This window comes from Acanthopagrus latus, chromosome 17 (assembly GCF_904848185.1).
Source record: "Acanthopagrus latus isolate v.2019 chromosome 17, fAcaLat1.1, whole genome shotgun sequence".
NCBI classification, from domain to species: Eukaryota; Metazoa; Chordata; class Actinopteri; order Spariformes; family Sparidae; genus Acanthopagrus; species Acanthopagrus latus.
The window spans coordinates 20,001,468-20,022,073 of NC_051055.1; the positions used below are offsets into that span (position 1 = coordinate 20,001,468).

Genomic DNA, 20,606 nt, shown 5'->3' on the forward strand with positions numbered 1-20,606 from the left:
AGGAGGGGGCTGCAGTCATTGGGCAATAAAGTGACGTCTCTGGCTCTCTTTTTCTCACTGTCAGGGATCAATGTTAAAGCGCTGTTGTCTTCTTTCAAATGGCTATGTGACCAGAGACCCTCCTCTCGTGCCCCCCTCCGCCTCCCCTCCACTGGCGAGTCTTTAGACCCGAAAGCTCCCCGTGGACGTGATTTACTAATTATGCGTGTCAATTGCTCTCTTCCTTTTTCATGTGAGCTGCCCACTTGAGGCAGATATGGCTGTTGCGCATCTGTTGCTTTGCCTTTTTATTAGACCATTAAAGTGGGACATTAACCAGCATCATTACTGCAGGTTTCCTCCGCTGGCTCAGCTCACGGAGCCAAGCAAAAGGCAGGATGCAGGGATGAAAGGGAGAGCGTGAGGCAAACGTCTCTCCCGGCAGAAACTGGGGGAGCAAAATGTTTAAATCAGCTCTCTATTAAAACACACGTTTACGAGGCTCATTCTGTTTTTAAACCAAACTTTATGGTATGTGACAAAACACAGCGTACATGTGTGTATGCATGTGTGTGTGTGTGTGTGTGTGTGTGTGTTTGTGTGTGTGCGTGTGTGTGTCTGTGCGCGCATGTGTGTGCATCTGTAACAGCGAGAGTCAGCTGGAACCCTCTCCCTCTCTGACTCTACATTGCTCACCTGCTCACGTTCTCCTCTCACGCCGTCCAAGAGGTTTTGCGTCTGCCAGTGAGGAAATCTCTGAATGAACTAGTTGAAGCAATAGGTCACAGACAGAGTGTGAGAAGGAGAGGAGGAAGGAGGAGGAGGAGGAGGAGGAGGGGGTTACAGCGGGAAGCAAGCAACCCACGCAAAAAGGAACTTTTTACTGTGCAAACACTCTTTCCATCTACCCTGCTTGCTCCCTCCATCTCAGACTGGTGTTAACACACTGGAGAGCCCAGGCCTGTCTCAGAGCTCCCGCTCTCTCCTCCGCTTCTCCCTCCCGCTCCTCTCACCGCCATTCTCAGTCGCCCTAAACATTCTTTCCTCCCCTGTCATTGCGTGTCCTGTCTGCATCCCTCGCTCTCCCCATCTCTTCCTCCTTTCAAAGTGCTTCCCCCTCAGCTCCCTCTTACTTTCTCTTTCACACACTCACTCGTTTCCACTTCACATCCCGGTCTCTGTTTTTCCTCCGGTGCAGTCTGGTGCACAGCAGGATCAATGAAATGCAAACAGTACAAGCTTTAAACTACCAGACCGTATGTAGTCAAGCATGTGTGTGTAAACAGTGGTTTATTTATATCACCTGGCTGCAATATCTCTGCACCAGTGAGCCTGTAGAGAACTTTTTTTAAATAAAAGTTAAAGAAAGAAAAGAGAGTGGAGTGACAGTGTAGGTGCTATTTTTGGTGCATTCCTTGGCGTGCAGAATAGTTATCCAGGAGACGTTACTTGTGCATTCTCTGCCCCTTTGTCAGGCTTTCACCGTTTCTGTGGTGAGTTACTACATCTGTGTGTCTGTGAGTGATGTATACTGTATCAGAGCTGACCACTACTCGCCGGCGCGCCGTGCGTCTGCGTCAGCCACACACTGAGTCTGTTGTCGTGTTATTCTACGGAAGCTGAGAGCTGCTGACAAACTCTCAGGGGGGAAAGGGGGGGGCTGTCTATGTGTGTGTGTGTGTGTGTGAGTGTGTGTAAGGGGGCAGTGGGGCCGGGGAGAGACGATGGCGAAAGAGTGAGGGGAGTGGGAAGACAAAAGGAAGAGGACTTGTGTGACGTCGCAGTTGGCCCTGCAGCGTGACTTGTCAACATAAGGTGACCTCAGTCACATGGGGGGGGATAGGATGCCCTTTTGCAGACAGATAGACACACACACACACACACAACCACGCAGAAACACACATATGCTTACGTCTGTTAGACAGTTCACTCCAGCATTTAAAGCAATTTATAACCCGCTACCCTCTTTAACCTGACGTGGCCTGCTTGTTTTCTGTGAAGACTGACGCACATCAGGCCCCTCCATCACGGTCCATTGATTAAATTAGCGCTCGTTACGTGATGACAATCATAAATCAACCTCCCACAACAATGATAGCAGATAACACAACTTATAACAGAACGCAAGGCCAGCTGTATTGATTCTAGCACCGTTCCACTGACCACTTCCTGTGCGTCAGCCATGTAGAGTGTGTAAATTTCATCATAACTGTGAGCAAACACAGGGGGGGAAATTTCATATCCGCACGTTGTCACTGTTTATGTTTTGAACTAATGTACGGACGTGGATTGTGCAGCTGAGCACAACAGCTTGGAGGCCGGGTGCATTTGAAAGTGTTTGTAAATCAAAAAGACCTCTCTCCTCCGCATTCAGTAGGCTGCGCTTTGACCGCACAGGGAGGGGAGGCGGCCCTCAAGTTCACTGAAATGTCAACGTTGGTTTTGAAGTGACTTCGGCACAGGAGATACACTGTCTTCCTCTTTTAGATTGAAATTTCTGCAGCTGTTGTCGTATCACCAGAAAACATTTACTGTAAATGTTTATATAAACCGCGAACTATCTTTCCCTCATACTTCTTGGACACGCTATCTTATCTCTGGAATAGTAAGTGAAAGATATGGAAGTAATGTGTTTGCGTGCATTCTTCCTTACCACCATTATCAGTATCTCCGGCTGACAAGTCTGAGTCTGACGGCCATATTTTACTTGCACATCCGCACGACCTGTCACATCCCCGACGCCCCTACAGTTTGACTTTTCTTGACCTCTTTTTTTCATTGTGGGACTTTACAAAAGCTTTGTTTAGTGTGCAGTTAGAGAACCACCGTGATCCTTGGAGGGCCGTGACTAAGAGGAATGACATGAAAGTTATTCTAATCTCTCTTTTCTTGTTCCCAATGTTTGCATGCACTTTGACCCCCTGCTGTGTCCAATTAGCCACAAACTGCACTGTCGGGAGATGTCTAAACGCCTTACATGTCTTCTTTTATCAATAACAGTCCATGAGTCAAGGACTTAGAAATGAAAGCTATCCAGAATATTCTATTTTTGGCACGGAGTTCACACACATTGCCGTTACGCCCCCGCCGCCACTGTCTTTTTATGTCTCCCCCTCCCTTTTTCTCCCTGGCTCCTCTTCGTCTTTCTCTTCATCAATCACACCGTCCATTCTCATCAGAAGGTCACCGCTGGATGTATGAATGGTGTCAGTTCCCCTCAGTGTCTGCCTTGTATTACAGACGCCCTCGCATCAGGCCGGACCCCCAGTAGTGCCGGGAAGCATGCTAGGAATGCAAGGAATGGCGCAGTGAACGATAAGAAGGAAATTCCCCGCAGCAGACCGGACTAAATACCCAGAAACAACTCTCTCATGGACAATCACCAGGGAGAAATGAAAGGGATGACGACAAAGAGTGGGACAGGAGGGGATGGGACAGGATGCCTGGACAGACATAGGTTGAGGGTTGAGACAAAGACAATAAACACGGTGACAGCGACTATCCTTGGAAGCTAGGATTGATGACGAGAACAGTGACGCATAAAGAGAGAAAAGAAAAGAGATGGGATAGGTTGCGATGATTGGATGGATGTTGGTAAGATGGTCATGGAGAAAAGAAGAGCCAATGAGCTGCTAGAAAACACAAAGTGATACTATGGAAGAGAAAGATAGTGATGGCGAAGATGTAAAACAGGTGTTGGGCGAGAACGAGGGTGGGACAGGAAGAGGGCAAAGATTAGGAGCATGTCACAGGAAAGGCGATCCCCTTTAATCAACCCCTTGATTGGGTGACAGTGAGTGGGAAGAGGTGGACACACACACACACACACACACACACACACACACCTCAGAGGAGGACTTCTGCTGGGTGAATCCCTGGTCTTGACTGACAGCACCTCTTTATGACTCAGTGACCAAGCTTTTCTACTGTCGCCCACACTGTGCCATCTGCGGAGGCTTTCAACCTCAGTTTGAATAGCGAGGAAGGCATTGCCAAACCCTGATCCAGATTAGCCTGCCCTCTGTAGTGGCCCACTAAATCTGACCTTACATCAGTGTCTATGCTAACACGCCAAATCTACTACATCCCCTTTTGTCTGGCTGCCGGTGCTGATTCTGGGGGCAGTGAGTCTGTAATTGTTTTGAGCTGCTAAATTGCACCAGGAGGGATTGGATTACCTACCACCAGGGTAGTTCCCACTGTTTCCCCTGGATTACATCAGCGTTCAGACTCCTTCATCTGTGAGTAAGCACATACCTCACAGTCACACGGGAGGCCAGAAACACGCTGAATGTGTTACAACAGAAAGGTGGATAATGGGGTGTATGGAGGAGGGCAGGAAGTGTAAACAGTCCTTCCTGTACTCGGTCTACTATTCATCTTCATTTGAAAGATAAGACGCGATGATGATCTAGTTTCTGTTGCGTATGCTGGTGTGCTTATTGTTCCTATCTGGCCGAAACCCAGTTCTTTCTGCATTCAGATCATAAATAATGAACAGCCTAAGAAGGAAATGAAACATTATCCGTCTAAAACTCCCCAGGGTGTCTTATCTTGTGTGACAGTGATTCATTCCTGTAATATCACGATCACAGCATAGGCCACGGCCAATTACAACAACAAAAATTGAGATAGATAAACCATATTCCGACCACAATCCGGGCTTCTTTTCTCCAGAGATGCATATTAATTAATCTTCAAAGTGAAAAAGGATTCTTGCATGACAAAGCGAGTCCTCTAAGCCGCCGCTCGGAGAACATTTCCCCAGGTCAGATCAACATGGACATGGTGAGTGCAGAACAGTGCGATGAGGGGCCAATACAGGAGGCTTTATTTGTACTTCATGGTGTGGTTGTACAGTACAAATTAGTGGGTCAGAATTAAATCCGGTGAACAGTTCTTTTAGGTCAAAACCTCATCTAATGATTCCGTGCGGTTCCCCCTGGCTTTTCGACCCGTCCGAAACAGCTGACACAAGACAGATAGGTGGGTGTGTGAGTCTTGAGGTGAGCCAGTGAAAGGCACAGGGCAGACAAGGAGAGGTAACTCTGTTTTTTTGGTAGCTCCATTAAAACGCACCCCTGGGAGGTTTGGACGACTGACAGCTGAGGTGGAGTCCGGGGCAGCCAAGCGGGAGGGAGAGTGTTTTCATGTGTTTACGTGTGTGTTTTCCTTCACTACTGGGACTTATATATACGGCTGCGGGGCTGTCTCTCAGATCCGCAGCAGAGTGTGACGGGGGTTCACTCAGGGGTATAGGAACAAGCCTCGGGGACGACCTGTGGAACACCCCCGTTATCCTCCAGGGAGCGATGCTTTTGAGGTGCGGTCCCCCACCACCCTTCACCTCCAATGTGCCGAATCAGTGGAAGGCAGAAACCCGGAGAGTATCCCTGACACTAATATGGAAAAAAGCCTGTTTGGAGCGAATATAAGGGCAAATATTATTCTTCCTGAGCGTAACCACGGCGAGCACCTCTGACCTGGCAGTGAAAGTGCTGAAACAAAAAGCCCAAAGACTTTTTCTGCCCCATCAAAGGAGAGCTGCATAAAATAAACACGGCCATCAGATTACCACGCTGAACACGGGGCCGCGTTAGCCCGCGCCGGCCGCCCTGCCGCCCAACCCCATAGCTCTATGGGAGTTAAGTGTGGGGTCCGCTCAGTCAACACCATGACGCAAAATGGAACAAGCCTCTGACAGAAGCCCCAGGCTGATGGAATAAGGCCCCTACCCACAGGCCCACAGGCCCCCCGGCCCGAGAGAAACATACCGAGCAAGAACGAAAGTGAGGGAGGCAGGAAAACAGGAGGAAAGAAGAGGAAGGAGGGAAAGGGTCGGACATTTTGGAAAAGAGGAAAAGACCACCAGTCCCAGATTGGTGGCACTGGCCCCGTCCCAAAGTGTGCGCACACATAAACACTGCCGCTCCGGCGAACCAGCTGCAGCAGCAGCGGCAGAAGGTCAGGACAGACAGCCGCCAGTGGAGAGAAGGCCGGGGCAGGGCAGGGCAAGGCAGGGTATGGCGGTTGGTGGTGGTGGTTGTAGCTGCCAGTGAGACTGTGAGGCTTAGCCGGCTACGCGTACTAACAGTGGACAGCCTCAGCACGGTGGATCTGACCTCACAGGGCTTCTTTTATATCCCTGCGTGTGCCTGTGTGCATTTGTGTGTAGGGGCATGCACCAAAAAGAAAAAAAAAAAGAGAGAAGTTTGTGTGTTTATGTGTGCGTTTCACGTTCGGGTGACGTAATCAGGAGAAAACACATTACCCCTTTAGGAGGACCAAGGCTTTTCTCTTGGCCTTTTGGTGATCTCACTGAGGCCCCGCTGTCCATTTCATGCAGCTGAAGTCTGCAGCCACAGTCCATCGTCTGTCTGCATCTTACTGATTCCCTTCTGACCTTTTCACCACTCGTCTCATACCTCTCGCAGATTCCTACACCCCCAGTCTGTCTGGGACCTAACAGAGATTCCCCTGCTCCTGCTCCCGTTTCCTTGTCCACGAGTCATGTAAAACATTCTACTTTTGCTTCAGACTGTAGCTGACTCTCTGGTGTCTCATACAGTCAGGTTCTTAAATATTTTCAGTCTGAGACAGATAATGAAAAGGTTTGCTTTATTTCTTAGGAGCTGCACTCATTAAGATAATATTTCTCCCAGTGCTGTGTAAGACAAGGATGAAAAATTAGTAGCTAAAGTTAGAAAATGAATGTAGTGCAGTAAAAAGTACATTTGCCTCCAAAATATTTTGTGGTGGAAGTTTGAATTTGCAGGACATGGAAAAGTGAAACCGCCTCAAGATTGTACTTGTACTGTACTTGAGTAAACGTACTTAGTCACTTCCATCAGTGGAAATGCTGACAAGGAACTCAGCAAAGTTCTTTGTGTAACTGAGATGATGACAAAACATTTCTCTTGTGTTTTTTTAACCACGTTATCCACATGTATCAGTGTTTTAAACATCGAAAGTAACTCAGTAAATTTACTCAAGTACTGTACCAGTACAATTTCAAGGTGCTTTACTTGAGTATCTGCTTTATGCAACCTTACAGTTCTATCCCACTAAATCTCAGAGGTTAATATTGTACTCCAGTATAGTCAGCTTCAGTTACTAGTTACTTTTCAGATTACCTTCCTTTCCAGTCAAAACCACTTATCTCCAGATGTGCTGATGTTGAATGTCTGTGATAAACCGACCCAAAAGTCATACTGAGTAAAAGTCTTAAAGTATGCTATGTTAATGTATTTAAGTGTCAAAAGTACAAGTAAGTAACTGATACATATCTTCATGTGTATATACTGCGAGTCAACTGATTATCGAATCTCTGTATTTTTCATTTGATTGCAGATTTAAAAAAACTTATCAAATAAATGTAGCAGAGTAACATTCATTACTCGACTCGTCTATAGTACTTTAGTAAATGTACTTAGTTACATTTCATCGCTGGGTAAAAGAAACCAGACTCTGTAACCTCTGGCAGCGATGACTACTTTGGACCGAAGCCCTCACACTTTCCCCTCCGGCTCCCTGATAGAACGTGTCTCACAGCCTGCATCAGTGGCCCTACAGTCACCACACTCTGCCCTTTCCCCCCGAGTGTATGACTTGAAAACCCTCCTTATACTGCGAGCTGTAGGATGACGCAGGGCTCAGGTAAAGTGTTACCAGATCACAAATAGATACAGAGGCCGCGCCAGGTTGTAGCTGTTAGTGTTAAGTGTGAGAGCCATGGGCCCTTTTCTGGTTCCTGAAAATGACTCCTGTGTGTAACAACAGTGAGCACAATCACTGTGGTCCACCGGGCCTCACACCAGCAGCATTGCATTACCGCACTTGCCTCCCTACTGTTCCTCCTTTTCTTTTCATCCTTCTCTCTTTTCTCCTCTGACTCAGCCGTTTTGTAGGAAACTCCGTGTCTTTGAAGAGGGGAAGAATCTTTCATTACTCGACAGCAGGGAGAGAGGAGGAGATGATAGGGAGAGAATAACTGCCCCATTGTCCTCGCGCACACACACACACACACACACACACACCCCTCCATCCACCGATGATAATTGGGTCGGGGCTAATTACAGAGAGCTGCTACAACAGGTGTGGGACTCCACACCTGGGTAAAGAAGCCGACTTAGTGAGCGTGTTTGTGTGAGGGGAGACAGTGAAAAAGACGATTGTATGACTAGGAAATTCTGGTGAAAGTGTGTATGAGTTTTTGTCTGTGTCAGTGATCGAGATCACAGAAAACAGAGTGTGCGTCACGCGCTTACTAAACCCTACATGTTACTTAATCGCACTCAGACATTGGTCACCGTACTGTATCAAAGACTACTGTAATATCATACAATCAGTGTGGACCTTTACCAGTCTGAACCCCATCTGTGGTTAATTATAAAGCTACAGACTACATCTGTTTGACATTACTGGCAAGTTGAAATTAGCGCACAAACACAGCCTCACTCTCACTCATACACCACACACTGAATTTCAAATGAGACTGATTACAATCACCTAATTGATAAATGTGACCACAGGGAGCCTCTTCTCATGATTCATAATCTATAACTGGTCTTTGTCAATGGCTTTTTTTTTTTACGTCAGCACAGTATGAAATTGGGGAGACAGAACCGGAGGCAACAGTGATGATGTAAGCAGGGGTCTCTCACGGGACCGATGTGTTGTTTTTCAGCTTTTTACTGTAAAGGAGTTCTTCTGAGAAGCTGACCGGAAGAAAGGAAGCTGCTTGGCCAGGCGCCAAAGGAGGAGCATGATAACTTCAGTTTGTGGAGACGTCATAGAGCTTCACTCTCAAAACAAAGAAAGTGGTTTTCCAAAGAAGTCCGGCTGACTAGACGGGGAAATTGACTGGGTATTACAAATTTGTGACAGGTCAAGTTCAAACTGAGCTGTTACTCACCGCTGATGATATCACCTGTCTGCTGTCTGTTCGTAACAGACGGTTGCTGATTTATTCTTAATGAGCTGGACTTTTATTTTATAGCGTCCAGGGGGTTGTACCACATTAATGAAATGGGAAACCCTCCTGATCAGACCACTGAGGGAGATTAAAATCCCCCCCAGTTTTTAAGTCACCAGCTTTTACCTTTATGACAGCTTACCTTGGTAAAGGTGGCCTTTGTGTACGGTCGTCACAGTCTCATTTACTTGCTTGAGTCATGACCCTTTGTAAAATGCCACCATTATTACAGGAAATGAGAATGAGCAGTCGGAGCAGACGATAATGTAGCTGTATGATCGCCTCCTTAGTCAGGCAGTTCTACCTGCAGACTCATCATTTAACGTCAGAGGGGAATGAGTCCTGCATTGCCACCTTGTGGAATATTCCTTTGGTGTTTAAAAGTCGAGGTGACTGCCAAGCCCAAGGGGCCCTGCTGTGGGAAACGAGCTTGTCAAAGATCATGCGGAAACTGTAGGTCTTTTAGACTTGAGTTTGGTGTTTTATTAAAAACAAGTAGTTTAAAAAACATACATTACAGCCAAGTTAAACACAAGTCTAACAGACATGGTGTTGTAATCCCTGCATTAAAGTACAATCTATAAAGACATACCAGAGCCAATACAATTCCCTTACTTGAAAATATCTAGATGAATAAATGAGTTGATATGTAAGTCATGAAAAAAACAACAAACAGGCAACAAAATGCAGAAAACATGTCCAGTTTGCATTTTTTTCTTTCTTTTTTTTTTTGGTCTGCTGTTTCTTAAGACATCCATAGAGAGACAAATATGGGCTTCCTCAAAGCCGAGTCCTCTGATTGGCAGGGAGCTCATCCTGGTCGAGTCCCCACAAGAAGGTGCGGAGACGTGTAACTTCCTTTTGGAGCTCAGGGCTCGGGATTGGTTGGGAGAGGTCAAGGCGTGGAGTCTCGTTTGGCAGGATTAAAGGAGGGTGGTCCAGGAAGCTCTCAAAGATGTCTAAAAGATCAGAAAAAAAGGGAAAGAAGCAATTGACTTGACAGATAATTTCACTGTCTCAGTTAGTTAGTTAGTTAGTTTGATCCATCTATGATTTACCTCCGCTCAGCTCTGTGCCTGCTGGAGGGGCCCAGGATGCTGGTGGGGCTCTGGTTGGACCCAGCTTGTAATGGGTGAGCAGGTGGTGCAGTTGGGAAGGGCTTAACAAGACATGTTCCTCCTGTAGACTGGTCCAGGATGACTGGAAGATGAGAGGTTAATGCAGAGAGGAAAATAAGAGTTAACATTTTTGGGGTTAGGGCTCAGAGGACACACTGCACATGTAGCTGTGTCACCTGGATAAGTCGAGTCTTGGGAATACACAGGAAGTTGACCGTGATTGACAGTTTCTTCATAAACTCCGAGGCGATGTCTCCTAATCCCGCCCCCTGTAGCCAGTCCAGAACCAGGTCCAAGTTTGTACGGATCTGGACCGCTCTGGACCATGAAAAAAGTCCGTCTAATGGGAGAGAAGAGATAGAAAAAAGGTGTTACAAAAAAAGGAGATTATTTTGTCTGAGGATTGTGACCTTTAAAGACCATCTGACTTTTGAAAGAGGAAATAACACATCCCCTTTTTACAAATAAAAAGTTTAATTTATAAACATTAAAATACTTTTGCTCAGTTTAGTACGCTCAGGGGTTTTGCCACTACAGCCTTACTTGGTCTGGTATGACCAGTATCTCATTTTTAGTTAATGTTAGAAAGCAGATAGGCTGCCGTTACTGATTAAACAGACAGCTGAAATGAAAAATACATATTTTTCCTCTTACCCATTGCACTACAGTAATTATACATCTAGATTATTTTGCTGTGAGCTGTAGAGTATTGGAAAAATTGGACAAAGCGATGTCTGCCTTCTCTCTGATATAATGGAACTAGATGGCACGCAGCCCGTGGAGCTCAAAGTGGCAAAAATTACATTCTTAAAAAACTCAACAGCAATGTTTTTTTTTCCAGAAGTCATGACCCAGCTACTCAAGGTAATCCACAGACCTTGTTGTGAGCAGTTTCATGTAGGAACTATCGTCTTTCTCCATGACTGATTGCTCCAAAACTTGGTAACTCACAGCTAGATACAGTCTAGATAGATAACACTACAGGTAAGAGTAAAAATGTGTACTTTGGGGTGAACTGTCCCTTAAATGTCATACACTGTATCCACTTTATCCTGTGCAGTCTCACCTCGCTCGAGCAGAGTATTGAGCAGGGAGGTGTTGGTGAAGAAGAAGAGGTAGCCGAAGGTTTGGGAGGTGAGCGGCGGGGACAGACATGCCTCCCGCGAGAGCATCAGGGAGCAGCGGTACACCTCCACCAGCCCGGCGACTTTGGGTGGTAGGGCGGACACGTCATCCACCTCTCCCTCCCCTTCCCTTTTCTCTTCTCCCTCCGTGCCCCGAGCTCCATCTTTCTCCTTCTCCTCGCTGGAGAACGGGTTGGTGTCCAGGAGAGCCGGAAGGAGTGAATACAGGGTCTTTGTGGACAGGAAGGAAAGAAATGTGAGTTCATTTGTTTAGAAAATGAACAGTGAAAAAACAAATACTGGATGGTTTGCCATGAAATATTGTTCTGACATTCATGGTTCTTTGGACTTTGGACTCTGGTAAACTGCTGCTTTTTGCCTTAGTCTACCATGAGGTTAAATTTGCAGTTGAGAATGAAATATATCTATGGACATTGGATGAATTGCCAGGTCATTTGGTAAAAATGTTTATGTCTCCTTGACATCTAGCACTATAAAGTGGTCAACTTTATAAATTTGTTGTTTATCAACAAATACCTGCAAACATGCCACAAGCCTCAGCTGTACTTTGTGTTTAAGTGCTACAATTAGCGAAACAATGTTATTGACCATGGTGCCTGTTGTTGTTATCATGTTAGCATTGTCATTGTGAGCATGTCAGCCCCTGGGGTGGCTGAAGACATGTAGGCCAGTCTCAGGGTTGACTCTTGAAACGTGCTGTTGATGCATGCTATTCTCCCAGAATGCAAAGCACAAAAGAAAAAGGAGGAGCTGCTCACAGCTGGGAAAAATTAAAATTAATTGTGGGTGGTGGTGAGACAGCCTCAGAAACATCTTGGAAAAAAACAAGACAAAAATGTAATAAGTCTTCAGAAAGACATTCAGCTGTCTCTTTGTTTAGCTGGCAATGGACAACTTTTTGCTTTAACTTATCCTCCTGAAGTAAATACTGATTACACGGTGTAATGGCTGAAGGAAAACAACTCCATAATCCTTGCTTTTACCATGCTTTTCAGCCTGCCCACCTGGCTCGATTTTACCCTCAAATTTTAAGGCCACACTACAGCCAAAACATTAAAGAGGCATTGTTTGCCCTGGCCACTGTCCCCCAGGTAACAGTGGAACAACTGGAATAGCAACAAATGAAGAAGAAGTTCGTCCGATGGAGGAGGCAAAGAAGGCGAGTGATAGAAACCGAGGTAAAACAAGAGTATAGACGAGCATTCACTGGATGTTGTGTCAAAGTCTGTCAGCCCACTGATAAGTGTTCCTCCTCACCAGTGGGAGGGTTCAAAACCTAAATTCTGTCTTCAGGACCAGTAACAAATCCTGTCTTTGTATCAGTACAACCAGGTGTTTTACTCTTGTCTTTTTATAGCACTGAGATCAGGATTTTCAAGGTCAACATGGGATTTTTATGGTGTTGTGTCTTTCTTTGCGACAGCTGACAACAGTAATTCCACAGGGAAACACTAGGAGGAGGGAAAGCTGGAAAAATTCCACTTAAAGTTTACTTGGAAGTAGCTTCCCAAAGTTGCAGTTTGATCGACATCTGGTGCCACAAACTTGAAACGCTTAATTTTGTGGTTTTATATATATGTGTATATATATATATATATATATATATATATATATATATATATATATATATATATATATATATATATATATATATATATATATGTGTATATATATATATATGCATTACTACTTAGTCTGGACTTAGTGCTGTACCTTGGTGAGGTGATACACACACTGTTGGAAGGTGTGCATAATGACATCATCCAGCTGTGCCAGAGCCTCTGAGCAGGTGTCCATGTCAGCTGTCAGAACTGGGTCACCCGGGGCTTCAAAGAAACCATAATTAGGAAGAGTTAAAGGTTTTGCGTCCGCTTTCATTTAAAAAATTCCCAAAGGTCTGTGATGTTCCATAAAGCAGCCACATTGTTACTTGAGTCATTCGTTTCTGTCGACTGTTTTCAGATCACTCTCACCTTCGAACTCCCACTCTCTCTCCATGGTTTCAACTTTGACCTGAAAGAAGTTAAGGAGCTCCGTGGCGTTTGACATCCAAAACATCAGGGGCCGAAGGTCGGACGACAGTTTCAGCACATTCGGCGCGCTTATCTCACCTTCCTGCTCTGTGGAACTGGACACATTTACGTGACACCAAAGTTATGTGAGCTGTAAAATGATTGTGAACATTCTCCTGTCAGTGTTTGTGTGTGCTTAATGTGAGAATCACACCACACTGTGAGTAAAAATAGGCCCGAGTTATTATTACTCAACGACATTTCAGCCATTTTTCAACATCACTGTGTTACAATGCTTTCATCACACGACAAAAATTTACCCAAGACATAACAGCAACGGCACAAATGTATCATGAATCACTCGGCAGGAGATCTCTAAACAGAGGAAACATGACGTAGAGCAAAAATGTTCTTACTTTTGCGTGGGATGCTTATCCCCAAATTCCTTAATGTTATCCTGTAAAGAGAGTTGGAGACAGAAGAGAGGAGAGACATTAGGCTCAGTGTGGGGGTGGAAGAGGGGGAGCAGAGTCTCGCCCTGCAGCCAGGACAATTACAGCACATTTTCCAGCAGAAAGGCAGTGACATCAGCTCATCCTTGCTCCTGTCCACGACGTAGCAGGCCACAATGAAGGGCATACGACTGTCTGCTGGTTTTTCTGTTTGCCTGAATGTGGCCCTCTCAATCTGACCAGCTGATGTTTTTCTGACGAGCTTCTGCCAAGCCTAACCCTAACCATGACCCCAAGTGTGATCACAGCCACACTGTCAAGACATGCTATCCCAAAAAAGGTTAATGATTCACTTGTTCTGAGCCCGACAGATGAACCGCTGCTGAACCTCTGAGGTGTTACCATAATACAATAACATGCAGTTCAGTTTATGTGTTTTTTAGATTTTTTGTTAGTTTTTTTGAGCCAGGGTAACAATAACATGGCTCTGTTTATCAGTCAAGACTAAAATAATTCAGGTGCTGGATGGAAGTCATGGTCCCCAGAGGATGCAATCCTTCTGATTTCAATGATCCCCTGACCTCTTTCTCGCCAGGCTCCAAGCTGTGCATCACAGAAGCAATCGGCATCCTATGAGGAACTTCAGGCCGCTGGAGATGGCAGCTATGGCTGACTGAAGATGTGACTTTTCATTGGAAAACAACAATAATGAAGAGGCTGCTATAGCATCAGTTATATCAGAGCTGGCGAGTATTTCTTCATTGGAAGAGGAGCAAAGAATGACACTGAAGGCTTTCCTCTCGATGGAAAAGATGTTGTCACTCTTCTCTCTACTGGCTTGATTTACCAACTGTCTGCTGGTAGTATCCAATCATTTTGAGCTAAATGTTTCAACAGCTATTGGTTAGATTGCCATTGTTCAGACATGTATTTTCCCCTGAAGTTGAATTGTAAAAACTAATATTTGATCTTTTGTTTCTGGACCATCATCAGGTCGAATTATCACTTTGTCCAATTTTGGTTTGTGATGTGTGTGTGTAAATTACAAATGCTAACATGTAGAAATAAGATTGTGAACATGCAAACATTATATCTGCTCGACGTCAACACTGCTGTTATGAGCCTGTTAGCATGCCAATATTGGGCATTCCTTTATTACAGAGATGACAGTAGAAAGATGGCCGGAAATGAGAGGAGACAGAGAGATGGGAAATGACATGCAACAAAGATCAATGGTTGTTCATTGCAGTTCATGGTGAGCGCAATATCTTTCGGGCATTCCAGACACTTTTCTATTTTTACTTACCCAGACAATTTCTTTTATTAGATTGGCCGACTTGAGTAAAATCTGCGGAGTGAGAGCGGGGTCAAGGTGTTTGGAGGCATGATCTATCATGATTGACAGAAGATAAGCAGGAGCTAACGGCCCACCCCCAGAGTCTGGAGAGGAATTTTTGGAGATTATCTCCTAAGAGAAGAGTGAGGGATAGACATAACATGTGTCATTAAGGCCTTTCTTCCATGATACCAGAAAAATAACAACACGAAAGCTAGTCAGCGCACCTGTAACAGGGAATCAGCGTGACGTGGGTGGAACTTCAGGACTGCCTCCGTAGATCCCAGGTACTGCCTCAGCGCTTCCTGTCTATCCACCAACCCTGAGGGGCAACAGGTGGTGGAGGCATCCGCCTGCCATGGCAGGGTCAATGCCAGCGGAGGAGCTGGACTCACACGGGGGTCACGATACAGGAAAAGGAAGTGGCTCCCCAGACCGATCACATCCCCAGGCTTTAGGACTGTCTCCCTGTAAATGGCCACTCCGTTGTGTGTGACCTCACCTCCTCTGAAGGGCCGCATCAGAGCTACGATAAAATGCATATCAGAGTGAGTTAGACTATAACATAGCGAGTGGACCATGGATCTAAGTGTGACATGAGTTAGAGGCTGTTTTGTTACCCTGTCCAGTGGGCGTCCCGGTAACAGCTGAGTCTCTCCTGACCAGTAAGTGTCTGGCCAAGAGGTCAGGAGCAGAGAGGAACGTCTCCACCTTCAGTGGCCTCTTCCCCTTCCTCTCCCTCTCTCTATCCTTCTCCCTCTCCCTCATCGTGGGCTTTCGTCCAAACACATGCGCATGTCCCACCATGATGTACAAAACAAAATCCTAAACAAAACACACAGGGTGAGGAGCAGAGGAGAGTCAGGGAGGTCTGTTATCTTTTTAAGTGCCGTGGTTTGTATCAATTTTCCATCTCAGAGATGTTAAGTTCAACAGAGGGCAGTTGATAAGGTATGAAGTGTGTCGCAGTTTGCTACAATGGAGACCTGTGTGAGGTCATTGTGTGTGAGTGATGTACACAGGGGGTGTTTGTGCTTTGGTTGGATAAATCGTCGAAGGCATTGTGCTGCTCTGAGACTGTTTTGTGCAGGATGCTGAATGGGAGAGGCTTGTAGAGCGATGGAAACCCTGATGGTATGTGGCGATTACAGACATGCAGGTATGATGTCATGTACAGGGTGTGTACACGCGTGTACATCTGCACAAATCCTCCACGACTTGCCTATTAGTTTGCATATCTGCACATCAGTGTGTATGCACCTTGTTACCAACCACGTGAACGTCTGTGTTTGTGCGTGCGCGCCTGTGTTTACACAGTGTACGTGTGTGTGGGAGTTGTTTGTGAGTATTCGTGCGTGCAATATCGTCCGTCAGCATGTCTTGCCTTGCTCTGATCGTAACCCTGCAGCAACAGAAAGTAGGGCCGGTCTGTGGGTGGAAGGATCAAACTCTGTGACATCACTTCCAGGTCACAGCTTGAGTAATCCTTCTCGTCCTCCGCCGGCTGGTTCGTCCAGCCAACCTTTGCTTCGGCTTTTGAAGTTCTAATCTGAAAAAGTGGGTCAAGACATGATGGTGAGAGCGCCAAACTCTCAGGATTTATTACGTTTTCTTCTCACCGCTTCGTCATTACCTCTCCTGGCTGTGGGTTGATCATGCTCACGATGTTCTTCCTGTCCTGCACCCCTCCGTTGTTGTTAGGCCTGCTGCCAGATCCACGAGAGTCCTTGCTGACGTGGTTGCCCTGGCGGCGCCGCAGACTCAGGTTCATGTCACTGATGCTCCTCCTGAGCTCGGTGTTCCTCCCACGGTGACCACGCTCGCTCTCCTCCGGCCCGCCCCCTGACGACATCCTGCTCCGCCGCCAGCGCACACCTGTTGCCCAGACAGTCAGAGGATTGGTCAGAGCTCCTTTGCGTGCTAACATACCTGCCCGTTGAGTCTTAAACATACCTTGATAATTCTCTCCTTCCCTCTCCCGCTCCTTCTCCCTCTCCCTCTCTTCTCTCTCATAGTCTTCCCTTCTTTGGATTTCAAAGCGCCGCTCAAATCCGTCCTTGGGTCGCCACATGTCCACCAACAACAAGGGACATTCCCACGGGGCAACGCTTCTCCGGCACTCTGTCTCCCACTTGATAGCTCCATCTGGCTGCTGGATGGGCTTTCCGATGACATCACACAACAGGAAGTCCTCTGGGCTGTGTTTCTGGAGAACTAGAAGGTAATGGAGGAAGGGGGGAGGAGGAGAGGGGGGGAGTAATTATTTTTCCATAACACTGCGGTTTATGTTTGTATTAAGTCATTCCCAATTGGTTTAAACTTTTTGAGCAAACAATTCCTTGTAATGGGTCGCAGCAGAGGTCCAAATGAGAGAAAATTTCCCTCTCTCATACCTGCGTCATCTGTCTCCTCCCTCTCTCTCTCAGTGTACCGGGTGATGACCTGGGCGATGAGCTGCCTGGCTGTAGAGTGGATGTTGGCCAGCAGGGAGCGATAGTTGGCCCCACTGGAGAGGGCATCCCCATAGATCTTGATCAGGCCCGGGGCAGAGGAAGAGGCAGGGGGCAAGTAGTGGTGAGAGGACGGGGCAGCCGAGTGAGCCCAGACCTCTCTCTCCCTCTCCCCCACCGCCCGGTCCCGGTCGCTGTTCGAGCGCCCTCGCAGGAAAAGATGGGAAAGGCGCTTCGTGCGGGACTGAGGCCCAGCAGGCCGCGGCCTGAGAAAGGCCGGGGAGGGAGACGGGGACGGGGTAGGGGAAGCCAGCGAGGGGGTTGAGTTAGAAAGGGAAGAGGAAGGAGCTGAGGGGGCCTCGTGGAGGGAGGCTGCGTCAGAGCTGGTGGTCGACCTGGGACAACAACAGAGGAGGGGAAGACAGATGGAGGAGAGAGGAAGGCGAAAGGAAGGGACCAGTCAGCTGTGAGTTATGACTGACTAAACAAAGACAAACAACAAGGACTAAAATAAAACAGGGAAAGGTTGCGGAGTTGGAAGGATACAAATGAGAGTGGAAGTAAGATAAGATGACATCGACACATAAGCTCAACTTCAACAATACTTATCAGGCACTGGATTCTGGCTGAACAGCGATTACAAGAAAGTGGCATAACCTGAGAACAAATGTACACGACACAGAAGCAAAACAGGAGATTACAAGTGTGATTAACAGACTAACTTGACAGAGATAGCACTTGGCCAGCGACCCCCTAGTTTGGCAAAGTGTTTCCTGGGCGAGTTGATCCACAGACCCACTGGGAAATGGAGCTTTCTGAAGCGAGGACTGCCAGACCCCTCCATCTGACAAGAGGGAGGGAAAAACATGACTATTAAAAAACAAACGTGGCCTTTTAATTCAATATTCTGCAGTATGTCAACATACTGTAAATGTCATGTTTCCCGTAATCTGCAATCTGTAATCTGTGTAATCTTCCTCCACACTGTTTGAGGAATGTGTGTCAGGATTGAAAACAATATAACAATGGCATGATGTCACCATCAACAAAACATCAACAGGATACCTGCGGCAGGTTGTCAACATGGTGAGAGCAAACAGAGAAATTAGCTCAAAACAGCCCTGAACGTCATAGCCTGAATTTCCCACTCTCTAAAACAGGAAGCGTCTTTTGTAGGACTCAGGTTCCAGCTGTTACACTGACAGGGAAATACCCACTCCAAAGGTCACTGCCTGTCCTTTTTCTGTGTTACTTTGACCATCAAAATTTAGGATCCCCTTGCAAGATGGAACTTGGAGGCCAAAACAAAATCACTGTATTTACCAGGAACACTACCAAGCTTCGCAGTATGATTTATGACAAGATGTGCGTCTGCGCCTAAAATCTGCCGTTGGCATTCTAGATGGAGACGTTTTTTTTAATGAGCAGAATACTTCATGAAAGAAATTAAAATAGTGGATGTTAGCACTTACCCACCGTTATTGTGATCCTTCTGTTTAGTGTTTTGATGATTCCTCGCCACCAAAATGTGAATACGCAGCTCAAAGTGATCTAATAACCATGTACGTTTCCTTTTCCCCTCGATGAAATTCCATTTTTAAAAGCCATAAACTTGTCACACGTCTACAGACACATCTCTAATTCTTAAAATCCATTGATTCAACCTTTTTTTAAACAAAAAACCCCCTTTTTACTTCTAACTGGACGAGATCTGCTCCCTCTCTCCCTCTGGCTTTCAGCCTCTCTGGGTCTATAGATAGAGAAACAGGCCCATTGTTCTAAGTGACAGAATTTCCTTCCTTTGCTGTGGACAACACCTATATCCTGACTGAGTGAGCGAGAGAGAGAGGGAGACTGGTAGAACGTGAGGGAAGGGTGAATGTACATACATACGAGACTTCGGGACCGTGTCGGTATACTACATACTGTATTTTAAAGCTGAATATTTTGCCCTGTTTGGATTCAACAGAAATATGGCACAGTTTCATTCTGTCAAAGTTTAATTCCATCGAACAGGATCTCAGAGCCACAACAGTGTCATGACTGTGTTCAATCTGGGGCTGTGCTGTGATTCTTTTTCATTAGAAAAGATCACGCAACGCAATCACACAGCGGGCTCAGTTTGAAGTTTTGCTGGAAAGAGTTTGAAGGAAACACACAGAGCGAGACAGGAAGCTAGAGGGAGCGACAGAGACACCTGTGATCTTTGACCCCGTCCTCGACAGGAAGATGTTGAAGGAAAGAGAAAGGGGACCGTCACTGTGTCCCAGTCCCGGGTAGACCCTCCAGAATCTGCATTTCTAGACCAAAAACAGAATAACGTAGATATGCTATAACTGTGTGTAACTTTAGCCTGATAATGATATTAGTCATTACTGTCAGCATCATAGAGATTCGACAAATAAGGTACAACTAAAATTAACCTCCTTGCCAGTCTTATTTTTGAGCAATTAACCATCTAGTGCTTGGCTTGGGCAACATACAAAATCTTACATTATATCAATAATAATAATAATAACACAATATTGTCCTGCCCAGATATTGCGATACAAAATATATTGTTTGTTTGTCATGGTCGTTAGTAGTATGAATAGTGGGAATAAATAAAGGACGGAGAGGCGGAAAAGCTGTTCATCTCTTTACTCCTCCCTAATCTGTCCCCGTTTGAATAGGTCAGTCGGAGCAGTTTCTCTCAGGTGAAGAATCACATAGCTGTTTGATATTCAAAAGTGTAAAAAAAAAAACAGCGATATTCGCTCATATCTTATATCAGCCCAGGGCCAATCTAGTACCACTAAACTGAGGTGTTACACCTCCAGTTACTTGTGAAACAGGCAAATACAGAGGATACGCTCAAGCATTAAAGAGGAACACTGGTTATGTTATATTTTGTTGTATTGTCTTGAAAATCTTGAAAAGAGTTCTTGTTTTTCTTTCTTTCTTTCTTTCTTTTATGCCTAAACAAACTAAATAGACAAACCCTTTGTTTACATAACTGAATAAACAAACTGACCTTAAAGGACAACGCTATTTTAAACTCCTTCACTTTGTATACAAACAGTGTTCTGGGGATCTTATTTTCCTCTAAGAACAACTTGTTTATTCAGTAATGGATTTTTTGTTATTTCCAAGTATAAAAT

The 20,606-nt window shown here is 45.8% G+C and overlaps 1 protein-coding gene and 1 long non-coding RNA gene across 8 annotated transcripts in view; one reads left to right on the forward strand and one right to left on the reverse strand.

The window, feature by feature from the left end:
• The window catches only part of LOC119006405, a 49,401-nt gene extending 31,819 nt beyond the window's left edge, over positions 1–17,582 (forward strand). For 5 of the 7 annotated variants that reach the window (XR_005070765.1, XR_005070760.1, XR_005070762.1 and 2 more), the window contains 2 exons: positions 17,032–17,237; positions 17,443–17,582. This is a non-coding gene — a long non-coding RNA (uncharacterized LOC119006405). Of the gene's footprint in view, positions 1–13,178; positions 13,484–17,031; positions 17,238–17,442 lie in introns of those variants that run through there. The other 2 variants (XR_005070763.1, XR_005070767.1) reach the window with 1 other exon arrangement.
• On the reverse strand, positions 9,412–20,021 carry rasip1 (Ras interacting protein 1). Its single transcript, XM_037074883.1, has 16 exons — positions 18,939–20,021; positions 18,189–18,310; positions 17,410–17,861; positions 16,970–17,230; positions 16,650–16,891; positions 16,401–16,565; positions 15,637–15,841; positions 15,244–15,542; positions 14,987–15,148; positions 13,645–13,685; positions 13,190–13,344; positions 12,930–13,042; positions 11,138–11,426; positions 10,248–10,411; positions 10,012–10,153; positions 9,412–9,912 (listed from the first exon to the last, which is right to left on the reverse strand). The coding sequence occupies exons 2-16, from the start codon at positions 18,308–18,310 to the stop codon at positions 9,734–9,736; spliced, it is 2,991 nt and encodes a 996-aa protein (XP_036930778.1). The 5' UTR covers positions 18,939–20,021; the 3' UTR covers positions 9,412–9,733.
• Positions 20,022–20,606: the final 585 nt, after the last annotated feature.